At 36.5% G+C, this 17,770-nt stretch overlaps 1 protein-coding gene across 2 annotated transcripts in view; it reads right to left on the bottom strand.

The window, feature by feature from the left end:
• Positions 1-430: 430 nt before the first annotated feature.
• Positions 431-17,770, bottom strand: part of NEK7 (NIMA related kinase 7) — a 65,946-nt gene continuing 48,606 nt past the window's right edge. For both annotated transcript variants that reach the window (XM_005520905.3, XM_088060334.1), the window contains exons 8-10: positions 14,070-14,164; positions 9,588-9,701; positions 431-3,301 (exon numbers count right to left, since the gene is read on the bottom strand). In XM_005520905.3, coding sequence (XP_005520962.1) covers positions 3,191-3,301; positions 9,588-9,701; positions 14,070-14,164 — 320 coding nt within the window. In that variant the 3' untranslated portion in view covers positions 431-3,190. The remainder of the gene's footprint in view (positions 3,302-9,587; positions 9,702-14,069; positions 14,165-17,770) is intronic.

Raw genomic sequence — 17,770 nt, 5'->3', positions numbered from 1 at the left:
AATTTCCATCTACCCTACTGATTTATTCGTATGTGTGATGTGGTTCACTCAAAATTACTGAAATTACATAAAAACAGCTGAAATATAAACAAGCACTCACAGGACTGGAGCCATAATGGGAGCTCTTTGTTATTTTTATGCTTTATCACAGATTTTAACATGGCTTGAAAATAATTTTAAATTTAGTTTAAAATTTTAGTTGAAAACATTCAATATATTTGATGTAGTATTTTTAGAAAATCTTTTAACAAATAATACAAAAATTATATTTTTTAGTGTACTGCCTTTTGTTGCAGTCAAGAAATCTCACCTAGAATCAACTACTGGAAGCAGTAAGCTGTGGAAAAGATAGGCAGCATCTACTGCAACATATATATATATTTAAAAAATAAAAGTTTGAAAAAATCATAGAAACACTACAATTTTTACATTACATTTAATACCTGTATGTTTTATTTCTATTTGACTACTGCACAGCAGGGGAGCTTTCAAGATAATGATATTTTATGCAATGTCATTCAAAGCACAAAGTTCACTCCTGACGCTAGTTAATACTGAAGTATTTCTGAAATAAAAGGAGGAGCTGGTCAGACATTTTCACTAGAAATGTAACAAGTTTTCTTTAAAGAAAACAATACCATACCTTAACATAGATAGTGCCAAATGTTATCATGAACATATGAAAAACAGGATGGCGGTTTAAAAAAGAAAATATTTTATAAACATATAGCATACTTTGGAGTGTTATAACAAGACTCACCATTTTCATATGTTACCAGGCACTTTAGGGAGAGAATCTACAATCCCCACTTATGTAAGCAGTTCTATGAACCCATATTGGCTTTTTAATTATGTGGTACCAGAGTCAGGTGCACCATTCATTTCACAAATTTTAAGTCAGGAACAACTATTTCTTTTCCTCAGCACAATATTTGATCATAAATACTAAAAAAAAAACAACAAACCACAGTGCAAAAAAAAATTAAATTTTTAAGTATGCACATTTACTAACCATTAACTCATGATTCTTTTACTCAATATACCCTTCCAGGGGAGGGATATCTGTGAGCAGTTTCTGGCAGGAAAAGTTCAAATTTTATGCATAATATTATATACAAATGGCCTTCATTACATTTGGGGGTTTTTTCAGTGATTTTTAAATGTTCTAGGGCATTTCAGGAAAAAAAAATCGAGTACTTGTGCATATTAAGAACTAATTGTGGCAGTCAAGCAAATATTGTGCTTTTTCAATACAAAGCATTTCATTCTATGACATGTGAAACATTGTTACAGAATATAACCATCATGTTTTAAATTATATAACCATTTAATAAATGAAAATAAATCCAGAGGTTGCTAAACACAGACCAAAGTTTCTCAAATACTTCTTTCCAACAAACTGTTCCACTGAAGTTCTACAAGGTTAAGTGCACACAGAAGTGAGAAATGCAACTACAGTTTCATACAATTTGTCCTACAAAACCTGGAAGCAAAAAATAAAAAAGTATATATAAAATAAGCTGATGATCTGGCACATACCATCTAAAAACTACCTTTTTTTTTCCCAAACACAATTTTCATAGTATTTGTAGTTTTAAAAAATACAAAACCAAAAACAACTCTGACCCTCCCTTGAACACAAACTCCACAAGTGGCTTTTATTTGATCATTATATCAAATGAAAATTACAGCTGCATAGAGAAACAAACAAGCAAAAAAAAAATCTGAGCATGCAAGGATATGACTGCATCTAGAACCTGTAAGTGTATGCACATACTGATGCTTTTATTTGCACTAATTTTTTACCCACATAAAGAAAAAGACCTAACTGACAGTAACAGCTCCTCAGCTGCTGTCACTGATAATTTGACAGTTTCGTAAAAAACGTTCAGTCTTGAAACTCAAGGAATTTCACTTCACTCTCCATTTTTACCACATTTAAAAACAAAAAAACATTCTTTCCTTAACAACGAAATTATTATATAAGCATACCCCAAGAGTATGACAAAAACATTCAGCATTTCCTTTTAAACTAATAAAGTATCTGTAAGACAGTTTGCATATATAATTATTTCCCAAATTAAGGCGTGGCAACTTTCTGTTAAACATTAGAATTTACTTCTGCTAAATATAAAACTCTCAGGATATAGCATACAAAGATCATATATTTATGTAGAATACATTTTGACTATTATATCTATTATATCTTTGCCAAAAGATTTCAGTATTTAGAAAAAAAATAGAATTTAAATATACTGTAAGGTAACTCAAATTATTTTAAACACAAAAATCTACAGTGACATATACACAAACAGTTGGGAAGTTGTAACTTAAAGATTGTGTCTTTTAATCAGACCTGCTCAAAGGACAGCCACAAAAGAACCTTACTGGCTACAAGAAGCATCTGCACTGTTTTTAAGATTGAACTATGCAGATTCCCATTGCCCCAACGGCAGTGTTTCGCAAGTCCAGTGGAAACAAACCTATTGCTGAATCAACACCTTAAATTTTCCCAGAAAACCTCCAACAAACGTTTTGTCTATCATGAGAGACTAACAAAACAAAAGGGGATGTTAGAAAAATTTCAGCCTGACAATTTTTCCTGAAGTTATCTTTCCATTGCATTTGGCAAGCAGAGAACTAATTCTATTCCTTCTCTGCTCTTACAGCAAGAGCTGCAAACTACAATTCAATATAAAATACAATAAGCTCCTGTAATAATTATGTTCCTCTTGGAAGAAAGACAAAAATAAAGTTAACTGTGCCGATTCATACTTTCCATAAATTACTAAGAAGGCGAGAGATTCAGATATTTTGCTTCTTGATAATAAGCCTACTATGTGTATTATGTGCAAAAGTGCAACTGTGTTTTAGAACTGAGGCCCAACTGAATACAACTTTGTTATTACAGAAAGTATACTTGAACCCACTAACATGGAAACAGTGGTTCACGGCATCTTAAAATTACACTTTACATATTTAAACCTGCTGTACAATTGCAAGTTAGTAAAATATACAAAACCCAGAAATAAACAGAAAACAACAAAGCTTGTATATAAACTGGTTTACAATTCAAAGCACAACAGTAAGCTTCAAATAATTACATTTGTGTAGCACACAGGGAGAGGTGGGATGGTTTATTTAAAGCACTTGGTTCTTGCTGGTCCTTTCCTGGGGCTCTGCAGGCTGTTCAGCTGCTGGCGGTGTGTGCGTGCATACGTTTCGCTACATCATACACGTAGGTGACGTCTGGGCGCTTCTCCGGATCCGGGTTGATGCACATATTAACTAATTGTCGCAGCTACAAGAGGGAGAGAACATGACAGGAGCAATGGCCTTCTTACGAGCAGGATTTGTGAATTATCAAATTCAAATTAATACAGCTGGCAAAAATTAGGCAAACAGCGATTCTGCACAAGCATGCAGGCAGCCCTCCCTCTCTGCTCACACACTGCACGCAGCCTTACGCAAACACGTATGCAGCACACTCCCCTGATTTCTACAATTTGCACTGCCGTCCAGAAAAACAGAAAATTCAAGTTGTAATCCTTTCAACATACAAATTTAGACATGCATTTAGTCCACATAATTTACAGAAAATTTCCCGTTTCTGGAGGGCCGTGCCTGCAAAGCCCACAAGACTGAAAGGAGCAGAGTGAAGGTAAATATGGGCTGCTTTGCTCATTCAGTCCTGATACAGGAGTTAGCCAGCAATAAATGGCTTTTCTGCCTGACAGGGCCCAACAAAAGGCAGTGGTGCTCCATCTAACACAGTTAACCTCCAGAATCTCCTGCTGCCAGGAGCTACTAATACACACACATTCATTCAGCCACTGAACAAATTAAACCCACTGAGGACTACCTGTTACAAGGACTCCACCCTTGAGGAAATATCTGAACTTAAAACTGAAAGCCGGGAAAGTATTTTTGGCAAATACCACATTATGCTGGCCCTGTTACTCCACTTGTCCCCTGCTGAATACATGATACTGGAATAAATAAGTTTTAGCCTACATCCCGATATGTATTCCTTAGGATTAGATTGTTTTTAGTGTTCTTTACACAAAGAAGCACATAATTAACAAATATTCACAAAAGCCTCTAAGAATAAACAAATCACTGACCAGAAAATTACATGTTTCCAGAAACACCACAATCTAGTGAGTGTCTTTAATGGACATATTCAGCATACATATAACCAACCCAAAAGAGCTTCCACACCACCTGCATACTTTTCATTGCCTTCACAAACTGTCAGGACACTTGCAGGCTTTTCTTCCTCCACTGATATGCCTAAGAATTTATGACATTAGAACTTCATATATTGTATGGATAACCTTCTTATAGGGCATCTATTTTAAACTGAGTGCCTCTCCTAAGCATTCTTCAACATGGAATATACCTCTTCCATACTGACTTACTGAAACGTTCAAAATGCTTTACAAAAACTACCTAATCAACTCTGAAGATCTTTATGCTTTTAAGTAGCTTTGCCAAATCCTCCTGAACCTCCTTATAGCATTGGGGACAGGTGGGGAGAGAAGGGGAGGACACCCCAACAAAAACATTGTGATCCAGTCTTCTATGGCAATGTATCAAATTTGGTTTGGTCTCCCAGTGAGTACTACTACGTAGGATTATTGAAAAAAACTGTAATTATTGCAACTAACACAGAGCGACCTCATCACCCTCATTATTCAAAAGTAATATAGGCTGCCTCTTTAAACCTGCCATCAGAGAGTTTTCTTCCTGCTTTTTAAAAAAAGAAAAGGAAGGATTTTAAATTATAATTATACTCCTTTCACTTTTCTGAAGATTAATTCAAATGTATGGGAATAGGAATTCCTGGAAATAAGGAGGAAGCACTGCACACCACTATATAAAGCTTTGTCCATTTGCCCTTGCAGATAAACTGTACAAAACAATATAATAAAATAATAATGTACAAAATTTTTTACTCTACAGTACAAAAACTATGCCATTAGACATCCCATTCTTTTGTCAGGAAGAGTTCAATATTTAAAAGTGAGGTAATTCTGAAGATAGTGGTCAGATTACCGGATTGAAAAGAAACGTATCAAATCAAAATAATCTTAAAATCTGTTAAAAATAACAGAATTTGAACTTTAAATACATTAAGTATACTCTGACTAATGGAGTTATAAAAGCCATCATAGTGCTTCTGGCAGTCAATAAACAAATATAATGCCAGTGGCAATAAAAGCTATTAGCCTGCAATAACTCCCAAACATTTGAAGAACACAATGCTAGAAATCATTAGCTACTGTAAAAAATAATAATTGCCATCATGTAATACAAATGTGCAAGCCAAACAATCTCCTGCAGAAGAAGCAGGTGGGACACAGGGCAAGCAGGAGGCACGGTCTAAGCAGAGATGAGCAGCTTGCCATGCAACACCTCAGACAGCTTGCACAGAAAACAAGAAAGACTGAAGAACATCCAACACCATCAAGACTGAAATTCGAGTCAAATAAGCCAACATTTTGTGAAGAGAATACAGGTGTAATTTATCTGCAATATACATCTAATCCTGAATGCATACATTTCTTTTTCTCTGTGAAGACTTCCATCTGTTCAATAGAACTGCATACAGTGAATACAAGGTCCTTCATAAAGGACCTTGAAGGGTTGAAACCCACAAAGCCAGTATCAAAGGGGAAGCAGATTGTTCTTTCTCCTGTTTTTACTAGCTTTTTATCACTACTTTACTGTTTGTTGAACAGCAGGAATAGATCTTCAAGAAATTTACCTGTTGAGTACTTGAGAAGCCTTGTCACAGACATCTTTAAATGGCAGTCACTGCAATTACTGCAGTATCTCTGTGCTGCTCTCCCCTTGGCAGGTTCAAAATCTCACTGGTAAGGCAGGAATGCTGAGCTGACCACGCCTGGGACACTGCACAATAGTGCAGATTCCTGAGTAACTGCAAAATCCTTGAATTCTTTTGAGCCTCGTAAGTGAAAAGCAAAACCTTGGAAGAAGGTGAATGAATTCTGCTGTACAGGATGGAAAGTTACGCAGGAACAAATTCTTTCACGACTGAAACTAGGACCACTAATGCTAATACTTGGCTATAGTATTAATCCTTCACTCCTACAGGAATATCCATTTCAATAAACCTGAAATCCATCTGTCAGCTCCTCTAGTACTAATGAAATTTCCAGTGTATCAGAAAAGCTCACCAGTGTCATGGGAAGAGGCAGTGAGAGTCTAAAATCAGACTATCATTAGAGATAGAAGTAATTTTTTACTACCTGGCACAGACTGGCCAAGAGGCAGAGCAGACTGAGCTAGAGGGACCTCCTGTTGCATCCCCAAGCTGCAAACTTCTTTGTCTGCTTATTGTTCTTAACCTCCTCTGTGCACTTAGCACAGTGACTGTCTTAGCCTGGAGCTTAGCCTGACACTGGAGCAGTGGGATACACTTTCTTTAACTTTAGCAGGTTTTTCAGCTATGAAATAAATAATTACCACTCAAGTCAGTATGGGGGTGGGTGGTGGGGAAAGACAAATATAACAGGCAAGTACTTAGCATTCTTAGCCAGCTGAAATAGAGAAATTTTCATAGAGGGAAGTTTGGATTAAAAAACACACACAACACCATTCTTACTCCAAATAAAACTTTCTTGAATCCTTTTCTGAGTGCTTTTCTCAAGGCCTGGTGGCAAACTAACACTACCATTGTGGACCTGCTGGCTCCTTCTGCTTCACTTCCAGGTAGGAGGTTGGCAATGAACTTTAGAAGAAATGCACCTCAATCTAAGGGAAGATTTTAAAACTTCATCATGAAAGCAATGGGATACTAATATTAGCTGATAAGGCTTTAAGAGTATTGATTGAAAGTGGCAAGGGAGTCCCAGCTTTGAACTCCCTAAAGCAGAATAGCTTTTAGTAAATGCTAAGTAATGACTCTGAATACCAGATGTTTTTAAGGGATATAAAAAAATTGAGTTAACCAAAGCTATCAAGCTTATGAAAATTTTGGCTTGTGTCTACCACTGAAGCAATAGTTTGTGAAAATGCATCTCAGACTATTAGGATTGCTAATCAAAGATTTTTAGAAACATTACCCATTTGTCCATCTAAAGGTGCATCTCTCTATTACACTGTTCTCTGATGACACAGATGTGACAATTACATGTTACTCTTACACAGGTTTCAAAACTTAGAAAAAATGTCACACCATAAAACTCAAGAAAACTTACTTACAAAAAGTTTCTTGAAAAAACACTTGTCTTATATTCCATAATGAAAGTATTTACACTCCTATATTAGAGGATGCAGAGATCAACACTCAGTGAAGTTTTTATTTCAGAAAATCCTTTTTCACAAAAAATGAAGTGGGTTTCACTATTCAGTGATCCCTGACCTTTACTGCTCACCAAGCATCCTTCTGACCTGGTTAAAGGTTTGACAACTATATTTCCTGTACAGGTGAAACATTTAGGACAGTATTCTAATATGACAGATAACACTTGCTTGTTTCTCTTTCTTACAGTTCATGCCAGCACAGTATTTTCTGTACAAGCTAAAAATGGTTTATTTCAGAGCAACAGGTAATAAATGTATGTTTTCCACATACCCTAGTGAAGACACAAGTCTTCATAGCAGAACATAAAAAATATTCCCATTACAGTTTCCATAACTGATGACTTCTTTTAAGAAACTCTTTTCTTACCCATCTTAATACCTATACTAGCTCTGATTCTCTCATTATCTTTAAGAATAATTTACGTGTATTTTGCAGGTAACTGGCTTATCAAGGTGCAGAACTACATGCCTGCTTTGAAATAAATGGAAAGTAACGTGTTGTGCTTTGCATGTGTTTGCAAAACAAAAAACCTATACAGATGTAAGGAAAAGCTGGAATCTCTCTACCCACCCAAATTCTAAGACCTTCTGTCTGGGTCAGACTTTGATATTTGCCCCTTGGCTGGGAATCCACTTCTCCAACTTCACGCTTAGTTGCAGCAAAGTAGTCTTGCAGGCAGGCTAACTTCAACAAACCACTAGTGGTATAATCATTAAAATCCTGCTGAAGGTCACCATGGAAACCGCCTGCTGAGGCTTCACTGCTGCATTCAGCATCTCCTAATCAGCTACCATGTGAAATGCAAATTCAGACAGTCTGAAAATTAGTCAAGAAGAATAGAGGATGAGGATGCAGATATGTGAAATATTCATGTGCTTCACGGAAAAAGGAAGACAGCATGAATGACACAACAAAGAACGGCCCCTGACATTCTTGCTATTATTTTGCATTATTGTTCACACCCTACTGTATTTCTAGGCCTCCAGTTCTGAAGCTGGTTATATGAACTGCCATATTTAGAGTCTATAATAAATAATAATTAAAAATGGCCAAGGTAAAATGACTAATCGGCAAACCCACAAAGAGCTAGAGTGTATAAATTACACAATAGATCATTATTTCATTCTTTGTAACGTCACCTAATTATCTTTTTAAGTCCAGTTTGTTTCATAAAAGAGGAAAAATTGTCACTATAAATACAAAACAAAACATTGAGCAGTAATCTTTTATTAATAGTCCAATCACTGTCTGTGAATGCAAGAAAATTTAAGGTTCAGAATTACAACCCCTACTCTATAAATGAAATCGTATAATGCTTTATGTTTATTAAAAGTATTTCAGTGCTTGTGTTTATTTGTGTTTTCAAAGTAATCTTTAATTCATGTAGTCTGAATTCAATTAGAATTGGTTACTAATACCTGTTCTTTGGTTTACAGCTCCTATCAGTTTGCCCTCTTCTTTTCAAAGTAGGAAAGTATTTCAAAAGTGGCATCTCAGCACACTGACGAGCAAGCATTTATATTTTTTCATTTTGTTACACTAAGAAAAATATTTATTTTGTTTAGTTTCTTTTCATTTTAGAGCTTATAAAAGCAAGTACTCCCCCTTAAATGCACTAATGACAGTAAGAACTGTTAGCTCTCAGCTTAAAACAAACACTGCTGAGATTTGCAGGAATATATTGTTCAAATTCAATTATTATGTCTGCCTGTGTTTCTCTGAAATTTACTCTTAGTCTTGTCAAGAACCACTCCCTGCAAAATCATACTAAACAGCACATCCCAGTTTTAAAATGGAGACAAAAGGAACCTGAGCAATTTGTTTTTACTACGAGTTACATTATATCTATTTTAAAGCAGGCCCCTAGAGGAACGGGGCCAGGACACTAATTTACTGTGCAACACAAACATATATAGCTGTGCTTTTAGAAAAACACCCTATAGATGTAAGACTCTATCCCATCCTGGCATGTGGAACATAATCACTGTGCATTCTGGGAAAGCATTTTGTCATACTTCCAAGGAAGCCAAATGAAATTAAGAATCTAACAGTGTGACGTTTCCATCATTAATACCCTCAAATATAAATCATGAGAGACTTGTTTTGACAGGAACATTTGAGTGAGTTCAACAAGCAAACACTTATAGGCATATTCTGCAAATAACATAAAATCACACAAGTTCATTTACTTCCCTGGATGCATGCCAGCTTACATAAACTGGGGATCCAACCCATGGAAAGGAAAATTACTTACTTCCTCTGAATAGTGATCTGAAGGGAGAGGTGGGTAGTCACACTGTTCTATCTTCTTGCACAGAGAGTACAAGTTCATTTTGTCACCATAAAAGGGACTCTGCAGTGCAGCCATCTGTTTAAAGAAAATGTATAGTTTTCATTTGCGTTTTTCAGTAAAGCTATTTTGTCATAAAATCTGTAATAGTCACAAATTGAAAGTGATTCTTTATGACTCTCAACGCTTTGCTTAGAGGGGGCCTTGCGGTGATAATAACTGAAGTTCCAAAACTATTCCTGTAATCACTGTATGTACTTATTCTATGTCATACAACTATAGCTGTCACAATTCTTACAGTGCAGTATCTGAATTGTATATTATTAGGGGTTTAATAATAGACTATGAGGAGAAATTCTGTAGTTTACGATATTGCTCAGAGTAGAGGGTTCTTGCACCACAAGGGACACCAAAAAAAATCCAAACTTGTAGTTTTCCTTGGAAGACCTTTTGTAAGAAAACATGTAACTTAAAGGAAAACAATATCTAACCCAAAGCAATGCATTGTGCAGATAACACTAGATAATTGTAGCAATTTTGTAACCTTCCACAGCCATGACATTAGACTTCAATTCATTTGGGGGTTTTGAGAGCAAGGAAAAGTTATCATCTATACTTCCTAAATCTCAGACCCAAAAACTTCATAATTCAGGACATGATTCAAAAACACTTAAAAAAAATCCCAAAGCTTCCAGAAGCACAGAATTGGCACTTATGGCAATAATTTACAATTACAATACAAAACCAAGAAATTCTGTGGCAGAGCACTTACGTAACTGATCGGCTAAAACCAGCATTAATAAACCTACCCTTTATTTCCAGACAATGTTACAACTTGACATTTGAGATGGAAACAAATGCTATGGCTGGGTGGATTAGAAATTTAAAAATTCATTTAAAATCTTTCAATTCTGTTCAAAGCCTAAGAAATCTTTTAACTGCAGCAGCACGAATGCTACTCTGAGTGCAGAGCTGCCCCAAAGTCAGTCACCCTTTTCTACATGTGCTAATAAGTTTGATTTTGGAAGGACAATGTGTACATTCCCCAGACAGGCAGAGTGTGTGTGAAACACGCTAGTCCATGCTGTGCTACTCAGTGAGCTTCAGCAGGGACAGGACAAGCTGAAAATGGCTCTCATCTGTCTTGTGGTCTTCCAGATAGCAGTTTAACTCTTTCATGACTAAGCATCAATATCACTGGGGGAAATGTGTGAAAGGAATTACCTAAATTCCCTTCCATTTATTTTATAGCTCATTAAATTGCTTTCAAATAGTTCAGTACTTTTAATATTACCTTAGAGTAAGAATAAAAAATTTTGAAGCTCCCAAAACAAGTATCATGCTACAGTTCCATCCTACACTCCTCCCAATCTGTACTACTAAGATAATGTTTGTTTTTGTATTTATGTGACATTGTCTCTTACCTTAAAAAGAATGTTAAAAATGCAAGCTGAAGACCAAAAAAGAAAAGAAAGAAAAAAAAAATCAACTGCAGGGTCTGTACGCATGCAGAAATTCCAAATAAATGCACAGATACTCATTTTCATACTCTAGGTGTTCATTAAAAAGTACTTTTGTTTGAATGCTGCCGAGTGTTAAAAAAATTCTGAATGTCCCCTAAGGAGTTAAAACAGGAATGCTATATTTTCATGCATCTCCTGCTTTGACAGATGAAAAATGTCAACTGTCCTGTTTTTATTTTCAAGCTTTTGCACTATTCATCTGGTTCATTAGTGCATCTCGCTGCTGCCCCTGACAGCTGCTCGCCCTCTCCTCCCAGCAGCTGAATTTTTCAGGCTAATTTGATCCTCCACACTGAGACGATCGCTAGAATGATTGACTTGCTCCCTGACCTCCAGGGTCTGACTTTGCTGATTAGTATTCTGGGGGTGTCTGAGGGACGAAAGCCCACTGTCTGTCTTCAGGGCTGGTGGCAGCTCGCTCTCTCTCCTTTTTTTTCCTTTTTTTTTTTTTTGAACTGTAAGCCACCAACCTACAACCCTGTAAGGATGCAATTGCTACGATGAACAATAAAAGGAAATGTGTAAGACCTACTTTTCCATGTAAAGGTCCATGTAGCAAAAGCACAGCATCTTGATTTTAATTAGTAAAGTCTACTTTGTTGCATATCAATTAAAACTCCACTGGTAGTGTTTTTGAGGTTTCAGAAATACCTGGGGCTCTAAAAAATTCAGACTTTAAAACATACTTCTGCAAAATTATTGGCTACACAGCACTGAATAGTAGATTGTTAAACACACTAGAAATAATAATTTTTAAAAATAAGTTAGTTTAAACCTAAATTAAAACATAACTGAAGAGTTTAAACAGCAATTAAACATTTACTGAAATGTGTGATGTGTAAACTTGCCACAGCTTTCCTCCAATTAAGCTGGAGACAATCCACAGTACATATGAGCACAGATCACCACAAAATCAACGTAAAAAAACATGCTAAAATGCAGGCAGTAGACAAACCACAGAAAGACAACCAGCACAAAACTGCACAGATTAAAAATAACATCATTCATTAGTCCACACAAGTTTTGAAGAATATTAAGTAACCACTTTCCAATAATTAAGAAAAATACTAACAGAAAAACGCTGAGCATGTATTTTCGATTTGCTATACCTGATATTTCAAAATTACAGATAAATGCTCAAGATAAACTTCCAAAACAAAACAAGAAAACACACCACAAATATCTGGTATGTTGCAGAGTCAACTAGATGCACTTCTAAAAGAAATTAAAAGCTCCAATTGAAGACAATGCCCAATACTGTAGCTATATATGAACAACAAGGGTCCTAATAATTATTTTATTCTTGCAATATGGAAAACAAACACTACCCCATGTCAGCTTAAGGTAAAACCTCTAAAATAAATCTAAGGAGAAGGGTATTTCAAGATGCTGAGTTAATCAACGGAACTGAGTAATTTATGTATTTTGTGATTATTTACCACATTAAAGAAAAATGTAATATTCACATAGGTATCAGCATAAAGGCAGCAAGCTTAAAAAAAATCTTTAGAAAAGTACTACTGATTTATATCCAGCAATTTAATTTCCTATAAAAGAAAAATTAACCTTTAACTGTGGGGGATTTTATATAATAGTAATTCAAAGGTTTTATTTGTTTGTTTCCAGATTTAAAAAATTCTCAAGTAACCCAATGAGGAGCCAAGAAACAGTAATACTGAAAAATACTCATCTACCTTTATGCTACCTTAGAGCTTGCACAAGTGTGTAAAGCAGAGCACTGAAATTCAAGGCAGCTGCCATGGTCAGTATTGAGGAATCCCAGCACAGGATTAAGTTTTAGTTCAAAATTCAAACTTTTAAATGCTTGCTATCAGCTGGACTTCCTTCTTTAAATGATCCCCAAGACTTAAAGCAACAGCTGTATACACATCTGTAAACTGCAGACTTGCAATATAGCTATTTGTCCTTTTAATATTCAAAGCAATATCAGTGATAGAAAGTAAACAAATATTACTGGAGATGATTCACCTAGCAGCAACATCCAACCTTAACATGCCAATGTCTTCTACAAAATCCTAAAATAAACAAGGAGGTGCTGATACTGCTGAGTATGCGTTAAATGAGTTCTGCTGACCCACTGAGGCAGGTGGCTTGTAAGTAAACAAAAAGTGACTGGAGTATATTAGTTTCTACCTGGAACATGACTGGGGAGACTTCACTGCCATTGCTGATGGAACCATTTTTTTTTCCCCAGCATTGTTCAACACAAGGGTTTATTCTTCTAATCAAGAAATGATGCAAAGAGTTTGGAAGACATATTTGTTTTAGAAGCCCACCTGTTCTTCACACCTTCACTTGCCTCCATTTCAATGTGCCCCATACCTTTATCTTCTCAGAATACAGTATTATTTAAAATTATGTGTCACCTACCAATCTCGACTGTACCAACAGAGAAATTAAACAACTGCAGTTTAACCATCACAGGAGAAGAACAGAAAAATTACATGTATGTGCAGCAGAAGTTATTAAATTGATAATTCATCCAAGCTAGTAGCAGTAAGTAAGTACATTGAACCATTTTCATCATTTTACTTAAAGTATTTATAAAAATAAGAGATTTGTATTAAAGTAACTACATTGCAGTTTTTGAAAGCATTACTTACATATTCAAATCAGTGCTACTACTTCTCAATGCATTTATTAACAAAATCATAACCAGCATAGGCCATGAAAACCTAGGACAGTTCTACACGTGCTTGCTACTACTCATTTATTAATCCTTCAGTCATGCCCAATCTTCATGAAATTGCTGTAAAATCTTTGTAGCAAACCCAGTTAAAGGCAAGTTCAAGTAAAACACAAATAAAAGTATTTTAAATGCTAAAGTTATGTAAGGGGAGAGGGAGAGGGGAAGAGGGAAGTACAAGAATGTTATTAAGTTCACTGTATATATCATTATTACCTCATACAGCAGACAGCCTAGAGACCAGATGTCAGACTTGAAGTTGTAACCATTTTCATGTATTCTCTCTGGAGACATATAGTAAGGTGTACCAACTGCAAAAAAAAAAAAACCACAAGTATTTTTGAATGAAAATTTCTGTTGTTATGCAGTAGTAAAATTACAGTTTTCCTGGTAGAAGAATACTTTTCATCTTTCTCATTTTACTACACTTAAAACTTGAACTCGTCACTGAAGTGTCACTTAGGACACTTCAGTTTGACAGAAATACATGAATTAGGTATCTATTTCATCCAATGCAGCTTTATTTTCACTAGTCATACCTCATCACCAGAGCTACGCAGTTGTAGAACACTTCCAAATTTTGCTTTTAAAGAACCTCATAAGTTTCTTCTGAAAAGAACCAAGGGAAGGTACTACACATACACATCCCTGCTACTTTTCCAAACTGTTATCACTGTGTCTAGAAACTAGAAATTCTCCTCCATGGGCTGAATTTTATTTTTTGTTTCATGAGATCTGTTCTTCCTTTGAGGATATATAAAGCTGAAAAAGCTGGTTTTGAAACTAAAAAACACAGCTACTTTGAACAGCTGAAATTAAAACTGAGCCTGAGATTCAGGACCTTGAGAGATGAGGGCGGGAAAACCAGTGAGCCCAGCAGAAGCTGAGGTTCCTACGGGTGATTCAGCCATCAGCTGTAGGACTAAATTCCACAAGGGTTTTTCAGCTCCCAAACCTGTGCCTGTCCCAGCTTAATCCTGCCTCAGAGTTGTTGGCTCTGGAAATGTCTCCTCCTGAAAAGCAGCATTTATTAGAACTGTCACAAGAGTAAATTTATATTGGATACTCAGGAACATCTCTCCCCTTGATTTTAATCAAACCCTACCCATCTGTGTGAAAAGTTACTTGGAAGACTGAAATACTGAGAGATGTTCCACCTTTACAAAAAAAATGCCATTACAAAGAAGTAGATGAGAGATGGTTTCATGTATGACAGAGCAGTAAGAAAAAGAAGTTATGGAAAATAACAGTAGCAATTTTAGTGCATTGTTTCTGAACTTTCTCCCTGTATCCTCCAAAACAACTGCCTAGCAGCGAAAAAGAAAGTCACATATCCATACATATTTTTATTTTAATTTTGTTTGAATATTTTCTTAAGCACTGAATCCAGATGATGAAAAACAGCTGATTCCTGTCATTTCAAGTTGATTTTATTTTGAAACCAAACATCTTGCAACACCACCAGCAATTAAAATCAGCAATTTCTCATTTTTCTTCTTTGTGGTATGAACCTCATATATTAACACAAGGATCTGGTTTCACTTCTGCTCATCTGAATGGATGAGGCTAACTCAGAATTGATCTCTATATGAATACTGGAAACAGAGATACAGTGAATATATAAGTACTTCCACAACTGAATAATCAGGGTAAATAGCTTTAAGTAATCAGACAGATAATTTTACTCTAATAATTTCCAGAAGTTAAGGGTTTTGTTTTGACAATGTGCCCTACCTTTAAGAAAATACCGCATGTCAAACTATGTCACACATTCTTAGGGAGTAAGGAGGAGGGAGAATTACTTTCCTACTTGAAGGGCCCAGGTCAGATAGGGAAACCCAGAACTGCTTATCTTGGGTCAGGCCACTGCTGCTGGTAACACATAATTTCACTTGATCTGCTCCTTGGCAAACAAATGTTGAAAACCCATATAAACTGCTTCTATGACAGGCAAAACCAGAGGACCTCACCAGATGGAGATCATGTGGATCTCCATCTCCAATGGATCTGGCCCCCTAAACGTTCTGGGGGAGATTTCCAGCTCTAGGAAAACAGAGTGCCACAGCCCCTGTGCCTCAGCGCTGGGCTGAGCACTCAGCGCAGCTCTGAACTGAGGCTGTGAACAGAACAGCTTAAAAGGAGAAAGGCTGGGGAAAGGCAACTCAAGAGAGTACTGTGGGAGACATTTACTCTTATAGGATGTTTGCATTCACCCACAACAAAGAATGGTCTTTTCCCTGCAAAACAATAGGCAATCAGATGGGTAGACCACAATGCCAAAATAACTACCAAAATATCCAGAAGCAGCTCTGCTCCCTAATGTATCAACATAAGTACTTTAACGGGCACTTAATGACAGATATTTTAAGATTACAATTGCAACTAAACATTTGGAATGAAACAAGTTTAATATTTTTATTAACTTACTGCTTTATTTTCCCCTTGAATTTTTTTTAACACCCCAAGGATTTGTGAGCTTGGACACCTCTGAAAATTTCAGCTGCATTTTGTATCCACCAATTAAAGCACTGGTTTAGTATATTCTGATGCTTTGTTGGCAGAATTCATCTAACAACAGAAAAAAGTTTAATAGTAATGTGGTTGTTCACTGGCTACAGCAGCAGTGCTTCTGCTGCTCTGAGGTACAACACACGTGGCTGGCAATGAGTAATGTGCCGGAAAGAGGCTTCACAAAATCCACAGGGGGCAGCTGAAAACACTGAGGTTTGAAGGTTCATAGTCTACCAAAAGCAAAGGTAATTTTAACCAGTAGCTCTGGGATGCCTCCCGATACGTTAGGGGTCTGATATGACCATGATAGTGAAAAGCAAGAACAAATGTTACCATTTTACCATGTAACACCTTCACTACAATACAAGCTGAGGTCCCCCAATGACTAACTAGTAAAAGGAACTGAAATTAGTTACTTTACTCATGGAATCACACAAATAACCTGAAGATTCAGACATCATTACTACTTGTATAGTAAACTGTTTTTAACAGAACACAACTCTAAAGATTCATTATTCTGACATTCAGGAACTACAGAAAGCATTGCAATGATCCTTTTAACACAGTGAGCACTCTCAGGACATAGCTGTGCTGCTGGTGAGCAACTACCAGTGTGATTATATGTTTGTCTTAGGTTGCAGTGTAACATGTAACCAAAAGTACGTATTCTATTACCAGCAGTTAAAACCAGGTGGGGCAGTGTTCTTTATCTCTTCCAGACCCATCCTCCCTCCAAGGGGTATCTTGGTTAACGAGCCACTGAGTCTCACTGCATGACTGATAAAATTACATCATCCCATTATGAGATACTCCAGCCAGGGGGAGGAGCCAAGCATTCCTACCTGGGTATAATCTGAGACTCAGACCACCACAGGCAGCCTTTCTCCACTGGATTCCCAGAGGAAGACAGGACCCATCTACACCACCACTGGACCTTCAGAGGAAAACTACACCCTTCTACAGGATCACTGCTTCAGCAGAACCAGACCTGTCACTCCAGGAGGACTGCAGCCACCATTTAATCAGACTGTTATCAACATCCTGGCCAACTGGATGTCAGGTTGTAGTCTGACTGTCAGTGATTTTTGATTTTGGTACTACTGCATTTTTTATTTTAATTTTCCTAGTAAAGAACTATTATTCCCATTCCCGTATCTTTCCCTGGCAGCCCCTTAATTTCAAAATTATAATAATTCAGAGGGAGGGGGTTTACATTTTCCATTTTAAGTGGGGCTCCTGCCTTCCTTACCAGACACCTGTCTTTTCAAACCAAGACACTGTTATATTTCCCTCCTGAATTTTCTTTTCTGCTAAGTGAAGTACAGCATCCCAGTAGTATAGAGATATGCAACTTCCTGATCTCCTTTACTCATCTGAAGACACAGAAGTGGGATAATACAAGAAAA

Source organism: Pseudopodoces humilis, chromosome 10 (genome assembly GCF_049639895.1).
Source record: "Pseudopodoces humilis isolate 2021_Gansu_Grassland_sample_001 chromosome 10, ASM4963989v1, whole genome shotgun sequence".
NCBI lineage: Eukaryota > Metazoa > Chordata > Aves > Passeriformes > Paridae > Pseudopodoces > Pseudopodoces humilis.
The sequence above is the reverse complement of the archived record's forward strand: the minus strand, read 5'-3'. Positions and strand labels throughout refer to the sequence as shown.